The following is an 8,544-nucleotide window of genomic DNA, read 5'->3' on the forward strand; positions in this document are numbered from 1 at the left end:
GAACCTGGCCACTTTTCTCTCCCTTGGGGTGGGAGTCACTGGTCAGCCTTAATGCTGGTCTCCACTGAGCTTCAAGCTTTGGGTATACTGGCTCTGAAACTCAGCATTGGGTGAGGTATCCTGTGTTCCTGCTTGTTGGGGCCTTATGGACAAGATACGGAAGGGAGTAGTCCCTCACTGCCCTAAGAGGCCCCAGGCCATCTCTGTGCAGCCACTGAGTGAGGAGGGTCTGCTTTGGACTTTGCAGAACTTATTGAAAGCGCAATGTACCTCTACCGTGCCACGGGGGATCCCACCCTCCTAGAACTCGGAAGAGATGCCGTGGAATCCATTGAAAAAATCAGCAAGGTGGAGTGCGGATTTGCAACAGTAAGTGTTTCCATGGCCCCAAGAACTGGGAAGAGTCTCCCCTTGCTGCTAAAAAGCCTCTTTAAGGGTAGAGCTTTGGGAGTTCTGACATATCAGCACTAGAAGGGACCTTGGAGATATACATAATGCTCGTATTTTATAGATGGGGAAACCAAAGGACAGAGAAGCTAAGTGCCTTGCTAAAGATCTCACAGCTAGTAGAGGTAGAGCTAGGATCAGTTCCTTGGGATCTTGACCCAGGCCCTTGGCATTCTTCTCACAGCGGAGATCTTTGATCTGTTTGAATAGGTGACTTTGAAAAGGTGAGTTTAGCGAAAAGTTTTGTGAGACACTAAAATAGATTTTAAGGGGAATCCAGAGTCCCACAGCCCTGTATTCAAACCTGGGACTCCTTAACAAAGCAGTCCTACTTAGTCTCAGGTATTTATTGAATGTCTTTCACATGCCAGGAACTCTGCTAGGCCCAAGGGTCACAGCAGTGGCCTTGCTCTCATGGAGCTTACATTTTAATGAGAAAAAAACCATGAATGTGTATCTGGTAGACAGAAGGCCAGTGTGGCTGGAGCGGAGCAAGCAAGGAGAAAAGTGGGAAGAGATAAGGTCCCAGAGGTAGGCAGGGGCTAGATCACATAGGGTTTTGTGTAAGCCACAGGAAAGAGTTTGGATTTTTTTTTACTTGGAATGTGAAGCCTTGGTAGGATTTACGGCAGAGTAGTGACATGACCTGATTTGTATTTTAGAAAGGTCGCTCTGGCTGCTCTGTGGAGGATAGATTGAAAGGGTCAAAGGTGAGAGCCATCTCACATCCATACAGGAACCAAAAGCAAGATATAAATACGAATGTAGAAGAAAATAGTCTGGAAGAAAATTCCCCAGAAAGCCTACAGAGTTGGTGTTGGGGTATGGAATTCAAAACAACAACAAAACACTTATTTTGTAAAATTTTGTAATGTGATTATATTCTGTAAGTAGAATATAGATATGTGTAGGGGAAGAGAGAAGACCTACATGTGAAAGGGAAAAAATAAACCCCTGATATGATTTAGTTTCTAATATGCTGTATTGTGTGAAAAACAAAAATGATAAACCCACTGGGCCCTTCCTAGGAATGCTGGGCTCATTTCCATGAATGTGAAGCCCTTTGGAGGTCTTCCATGGTGAATGATGGGAACAGGCATCTGACCTTTGTCAAATAGGGCAAGGAAATAATAATCTTGATACATCAAAACCATATTTGAGTCATATTTTTAAATGTAAGATAGAGTCCACTGAGAATGTTTTGTTTAGAAGTATTACTAATTCTGAGAAGCTAAAATAAATGTTTGTAGCAAGTAATCTTAGTCATCCATGCCTGGAAACTCAGTTGAAATTCTCTAAAGAAGACTGCTTACTAAAACAATGTATTTCAATAGTTTTCATCAACAGCAGTTGAACCTAGTAAGTGTCGATACTTTGGGTCTGAGTGGAGAAAAAAAGACCCCTTATTAGTTGCTTACAAAAACTTGGTAATTGGCCAGGCGCAGTGGCTCAGGCCTGTAATCCCAGCACTTTGGGAGGCCAAGGCGGGTGGATCACGAGGTCAGGAGTTCAAGACCAGCCTGGCCAACATGGTGAAACCCTGTATCTACTAAAAATACAAAAAAAATTAACCGGGTGTGGTGGCATGCGCCTGTAGTCCCAGCTACTCTGGAGGCTGAGGCAGGAGAATTGCTTGAACCCGGGAGGCAGAGGTTGCAGTGAGCCGAGACCGTGCCATTGCACTCCAGCCTGGGTAACAGAGTGAAACTCCATCTCTAAAAAAAAAAAAAAAAAAACTTGGTAATCATCTGAATGCCCTTCCAAGGAGGATTAGCTAAGTAAATCGTGATCCATTTTCACGATGGAATACTATGCCATCATTAAAAGGGATGATTAGCTCTATGTTTATAGTCACAAAAAGGTGGGACAAAGGGGATAGGAGATTGTCATGTCATAGAGTAAGGTTAGCGGAGACCTTTCTGGTGAAGAAGCATTTGAGCAGAGACCTGAAGGAAGGGAGGGAACAAGCTATGAGGAAAACTGGAGGCAGAGTGCTCCAGGCTGAAAGAACCACAGATGCAAAGAGCCAGAGGCAGGAGGGTGCTGTGCTAGCTCAGGACAGAAAGGCAGCAGCTGGAGCTCTTAGAGTGGTAAGAGGTGAGGGCAGGGAGGGAGCAGGGGCCAGGTCATGACTTCCATTTTTATCCTGCATGAAATGGAGGGTTCACAGAAAGTTGTGAGTAGAGAATTGACAGGAAGACTTAATGTTATACAGATACTGTAGGGGCTGGGTGTGTGTCTCAACGCCTGTCATCCTGGCACTTTGGGAGGCCAAGGTAGGAGGAATTGCTTGAGCCCAGGGATTTGAGACCAGCCTGGGCAACATGGTGTGAGACCCTGTCCCTATTTTTTAAAAATAATGTGTATATATAAACTGCAGGGCTAAGGATGGAAGCTGGAAGCCCATTTGGAAGCTGATGTGATAATCCGGGTGAGAGATGATGGTGGCTTGGGAAAGAGTGAAGTTCTGAAAAGTTCAGTGATTTGCTCACAGGCCCTCAGCTGCTTTGTGGCAGAACAGGCATTCTTAAGGGATTGCCTGACCCTTACTACCAAATTGTGATGGTATTCCAACTTGCTTCCTTCTCCCACGTGTCAGATCAAAGATCTGCGAGACCACAAGCTGGACAACCGCATGGAGTCGTTCTTCCTGGCCGAGACTGTGAAATACCTCTACCTCCTATTTGACCCAACCAACTTCATCCACAACAATGGGTCCACCTTCGACGCGGTGATCACCCCCTATGGGGAGTGTATCCTGGGTGCTGGGGGGTACATCTTCAACACAGAAGCTCACCCCATCGACCCTGCCGCCCTGCACTGCTGCCAGAGGCTGAAGGAAGAGCAGTGGGAGGTGGAGGACCTGATGAGGGAATTCTACTCTCTCAAACGGAACAGGTCGAAATTTCAGAAAAAGACTGTGAGTTCGGGGCCATGGGAACCCCCAGCAAGGCCAGGAACACTCTTCTCACCTGAAAACCATGACCAGGCAAGGGAGAGGAAGCCTGCCAAACAGAAGGTCCCTCTTCTCAGCTGCCCCAGTCAGCCCTTCACCTCCAAGTTGGCATTACTGGGACAGGTTTTCCTAGACTCCTCATAACCACTGGATAATTTTTTTATTTTTATTTTTTTGAGACTAAACTATAATAAATTGCTTTTGGCTATCATATTTTAGTTATCATGTTTTACATATTGGGCTATTTCATGAGATTTCATTCAAAGAAAGGATTGGTGGCTATGGGCAATTGTGAATCTAGTTAATTTTCTCATGCAGCTGGAGAGACGGCTAAATGTAGTTAGCTGGCTCCAAAGATCCTAGGGGTCGATAGTTGAATCTCCCTTCCTTTTCTGGTGTCTTTGCGGAAAGTGTTGTCATAAATATATTTCTTTGTTCGTTCTTGCTCCAACATGTGCTTCTTACTTTTTTTTTTTTTTTTTTTTTTTGAGACAGAGTCTCGCTCAGTCGCCCAGGCTGGCGTGCAGTGGTATGATCTCGGCTCACTGCAACCTCTGCCTTCCAGGTTCAAGTGATTCTCCAGCCTCAGCCTCCTGAGTAACTGGGACTACAGGCGTGCATCTGGCTACACTGCATCTGGCTATAATTTTTTTTTTTTTGTATTTTTAGCAGAGATGGGGGTTTCACCATGTTGCCTAGGCTGGTCTCGAACTCCTGACGTCAGGTGATCCACCCGCCTCGGCCTCCCAAAGTGCTGGGATTATGGGCATGAGCCACCATGCCCGGCTGCTTCTTACTCTTTAGTTGATTCATCTATCCACCTGTCCTTCCAAGCAACAAAGATTTATTAAGCACCTTTTTTCTTTTGAGACAGGGTCTCCCTCTGTGACCCAGGTTGGAATGTAGTGGCATGATCACGGCTCACTGCAGCCTTGACCTCCCAGGCTCAAGTGATCCTCCCATCTCAGCCTCTGGAGTAGCTGGGACCACAGGCACACACCACTATAATTTGCCTGATTTTTAACAATTTTTTTGAAGAGACGGTGTCTCCCTATGTTGCCCAGGTTGATCTCAAACTCCTGGGCTCAAACAATCCCCTGCCTCAGCCTCCTGAGTAACTGGGATTTCAGGCGTGAGCCATGGGGCTGGGCAGGCACCTTTGTGTGCCAGCCCCAGCCCCAGAGGTTCAGCAGCAGACAAGGCAAACAGTTTTTATTCTTGTGAAACTAAATTTCTAGCAGAAAGAAATAACCTAGTAAATAGATAAAGTAACATTGTGATCAGTTCCATGAAGAAAACAGGGGGCTGTGCTAGAAAATAATGGAGAAAGATAAGCTGCTTTAGATAGGGTGGGTGGAAAAAGCCTCCCTGAGGAGGTGAGCTTTTAATTATGTAAAATTTTATTGCTTTTTAAAATTTTATTTTCTTGTAACTTTAATTTTTTCTTTTTATATTTTTATAAACATTAGAGATGGGATCTTGCTTTGTTGCCCAGGGTGGTCTCCAATTCCTGGGCTCAAGCAGTCCTCCCACCTCAGCCTCCCAAAGTGCTGAGATTATAGGCATGAGCCACTGTGCCTGGCCGTAAAGGTTTTTTTTTTTTTTTTTGAGACGGTCTCACCCTGTTGCCCAGCCTGGAGTGCAGTGGTGCAATCACGGCTCACTGCAAGCCTTGCAATCCCTAACCTCCTGGGCTCAAGCGATCCTCACACCTCAGCCTCCTGAGTAGCTGGGACAACAGGAGCATGCCACCATGCCTGGCTAATTTTCCTAATTTTGTATTTTTTGTTGAGATGGGGTTTTGCCACGTTGCTCAGGCTGGTCTCAAACTCCTGAGCTCAAGCAGTCTGCCCGCCTTGGCCTCCCAAAGTGCTGGGAGGCATGAGCCACTGTGCCTGGCCAGAATGTACTATTTTATTTTATTTTTTATTTTTTTATTTATTTTATTTTTTTATTTTTTATTTTTATTTTTTATTATTTTATTTTATTTTATTTTATTTTTTATTTATTTTATTTTATTTTTATTTTTATTTTTTTAATTTATTTTCTTATTTATTTGGAGACAGGATCTCACTCATGCCCTGGCTGGAATGCAGTGGCATGTTCTGAGCTCACTGAAGCCTCCACCTCCTAGGCTCAAGCGGTCATCCCACCCCAGCCTCCCAAGTAGCTGGGACCACAGATGCATGCCACCATGCCTGGCTAAGTAAAATTTTAAATAAACAAAAATGGAGCGAACAGGACATCCATCCCTTGTATGCTCATCACCCAGTTTCAACAAACTAGCTTCAAAGATGATGAATTCATGGCTAACCTTATTTCATTTATATCCACACTAGATTATTTAGGATTCTAAACATTTTATTCCTACAAGTGTTTCAGAATGCATCCCCAAAGCATGCCTATAAAAATAAATCATTATTCCTTGATATCCTTTCCAATGTTCAAAATGTTTTGTTTCATAACTTTGTATTATAGTTTGTTTGCATCAGGACCCACATAGAGTTGATTTATATATTTGAAATTAGATGATATATCTCTGAAGTATCTTTTAATTTACAGGAATTCTTTCCCTCTCCCTCCCTCCCTCCCTTCCCACTCCTCGTCTATTTTCATTGCAGTTTGTTTGTTGAAGACAGCAGTTGTATGTCCTGTACATTTCCCATATTATGGATTTTGTTAATTGCATCTCTGAGGAATTTATTATATAACTGTTTTTTAAAGTTGATATTAAGATCTAGAGGCATCATCAGATTTGGATTTTTACTTTTGTTTTTATTTTTATTTGTGTATTTATGTATTTTGAGACAGCGTCTCACCCTGTCACCCAGTGGGGTGATCACAGTTCACTGCAGCCTCACAGGCACAAGTGATTCTCCTGCCTCAGCCTCCTGAATAGCTGGGATTACAGGCCCACACCACCACACCTGGCTAATTTTTAAATTTTTTGTTTAGATGGGGTCTCGCTATGTTGTCTAGGCTGGTGTTTTTATTTTTCAAGAATAAGCACTGTTGTTTCTTTTGGTCAAGAGACACGTGATGTCTGCTTGTCTATTACTAACAGCCATTTGTTGGTCATTGCTTGGATCCATTATTTCAACAGGGGTTTCAAAATAGTGAGATTTTAATTAGTCTAGACTACTCTTTTTTTTTTTTTTTTTTTTTTTTTTGAGATGAAGTTTTGCTCTTGTTGCCCAGGCTGGAGTGCAATGGCTTGATCTCAGCTCACTGCAACCTCTGCCTCCTGGGTTCAAGCAATTCTCCTGCCTCAGCCTCCCAAGTAGCTGGGATTACAGGCATGCGCCACCACACCCAGCTAATTTTGTATTTTTAGTAGGGACAAGTTTTCACCATGTTAGTCAGGCTGGTCTCGACCTCCTGACCTCAGGTGATACACCTACCTTGGCCTCCCAAAGTGCTGGGATTATAGCCGTGAGCCACCGCGCCCAGCCGAGGCTAGACTACTTCTCTAAAGAAAGAAATCCTCTCGTCAACTATTTGGGTTCCTTGGGGCAGAGTTCATTCAGGAAAGCCAGGATAAATATTTGATTCTTAACTTTTATTTTTTATTTTCCAGAATAATGCATCATTTTCCTAGCATCTTCCAATGATGACAATGAAGTTTTGTTTTTTAAGTATTGTGAACTCCTGGATTTAAACTCATTTGATGGTTTTCAGTTCATTGAAATTATTTTTCTTATCAAAGCTCAAATTGTCCCATTTCTGGCCAGTGGAAGCCTCTCTTCAAGTTAGCCCTGAGTCCTGTTAACACAACCCCAATAGTCTTTGATAGTGTCCTGCTTTCTGGTATTACAGGATGTTCCAAGCTCAGCTGATCCCGTTCCTATCCCAGCCCTGAATCAACTGTTTCTCTAAATAGCTCAGGAGGTGACTTTTAACCAGGAATTTGTCTGGCTTTTTTTGCCAACCTCATCTTTGCCCATGAACCTTGGCTAATTCAGCTGCTGATCATTTTCTTCAGTACCATGGCAAACCTCTGGCTACCTTGATAGGCAGGGATATACCTCCTGCCCTCTCTCTTCTATTACTTTGCCTCAAATAGAGACTCAGGCCTACACATAATTCCCCATAACATAGACGAGAACGGCTATAACTGAAGAAGTCTTGACTGAAAGCTGAGGCATAATGGAAGGAAATAACATCATCTACTAGCTAACAGCTACTGTTAACTATGACTACTCTTAGAACCACAGTCCACTTCATTATTCAGGCTTCTTTGTGGCCAAGGCCAGCTCATCCCCACACCCAGGGATACCCTTGATCATCAGTCAAACCCCAGATTCCAGGCCAGACCAGAGAGAGGAAAGAAAGTCCTTTCCTAAACCCCGCTCTTCCCTAACTTAGAAAGTTGTACTTTTCTATGAATTCATTGGCATGAAGTTGTCCTATCTGTTTGGTTCTTTTTTTTTTTTTTTTTTTTTTTTTTGAGAAAAGGTCTTGCTCTGTTGCCCAGGCCGGAGTGCAGTGGCGTGATCACGACTCACTGCAGCCTTGACCTCCCACACTCAAGCAATCCTCTTGCCTCAGCCTTCCAAGTAGCTGGAACTCCAGGTATGCACCATCACACCTGGCTAATTAAAAAAATTTTTTGTGGCGACATGGTTTTGCCATGTTGCCCAGAGTGGTCTCAAACTCCTGGCATCCAAATAATCCTCCTGACTTAGCCTCCCAAAGTGCTGGGATTACAGGTGTGAGCCACCATGCCTGGCCTGTTTTTTAATATTAACTATCTATGCCTTCTCTTTTTCTTGATTAGTCTTGCCAGAGATTTCTTATTTTGTTTCTGTTTTTTGAAGAACAAACTTGGGACTGACTTGTTGCTGTCAAGTGTATGTTTGTCTATTGCGCTAATTTCTGCTTTGATCTTATCTCCTTCCTTCTACTTTCTTTGAGTCTGCTGGAATTGCTTATTACTGTGGCATAATCTAGTGTGTAGGATATCTTCTATTTCCCCCTGTGGATGTACTTTTCACCCTTTTTCACCCTATTCTTTGCCCCAAGAAATTCATTATCCTCTGTTCTTGTGGTCCGGTATGAGCTACATTAATGGGCTCATTCTTCCTGGCTTCCAGTTGGGTCCATCCAATGGGGAACCCAGACAGGAGATTGGTGAAAGGGAG

General features: G+C 43.6%; 1 protein-coding gene and 1 non-coding gene across 3 annotated transcripts in view; both read left to right on the top strand.

The window, feature by feature from the left end:
• LOC100606026 (ER degradation-enhancing alpha-mannosidase-like protein 2) overlaps positions 1-3,616 on the top strand; it is a 49,255-nt gene extending 45,639 nt beyond the window's left edge. For both annotated transcript variants that reach the window (XM_030825689.1, XM_030825688.1), the window contains exons 10-11: positions 248-369; positions 3,047-3,616. In XM_030825689.1, coding sequence (XP_030681549.1) covers positions 248-369; positions 3,047-3,547 — 623 coding nt within the window. In that variant the 3' untranslated portion in view covers positions 3,548-3,616. The remainder of the gene's footprint in view (positions 1-247; positions 370-3,046) is intronic.
• LOC115838128 lies at positions 1,760-1,835 on the top strand. Its single transcript, XR_004033171.1, has one exon. It is a non-coding gene; the product is annotated as a small nucleolar RNA SNORD56 (small nucleolar RNA).
• Positions 3,617-8,544: the final 4,928 nt, after the last annotated feature.

This window comes from Nomascus leucogenys, chromosome 13 (assembly GCF_006542625.1).
Source record: "Nomascus leucogenys isolate Asia chromosome 13, Asia_NLE_v1, whole genome shotgun sequence".
In the NCBI taxonomy this organism is placed as follows: Eukaryota; Metazoa; Chordata; class Mammalia; order Primates; family Hylobatidae; genus Nomascus; species Nomascus leucogenys.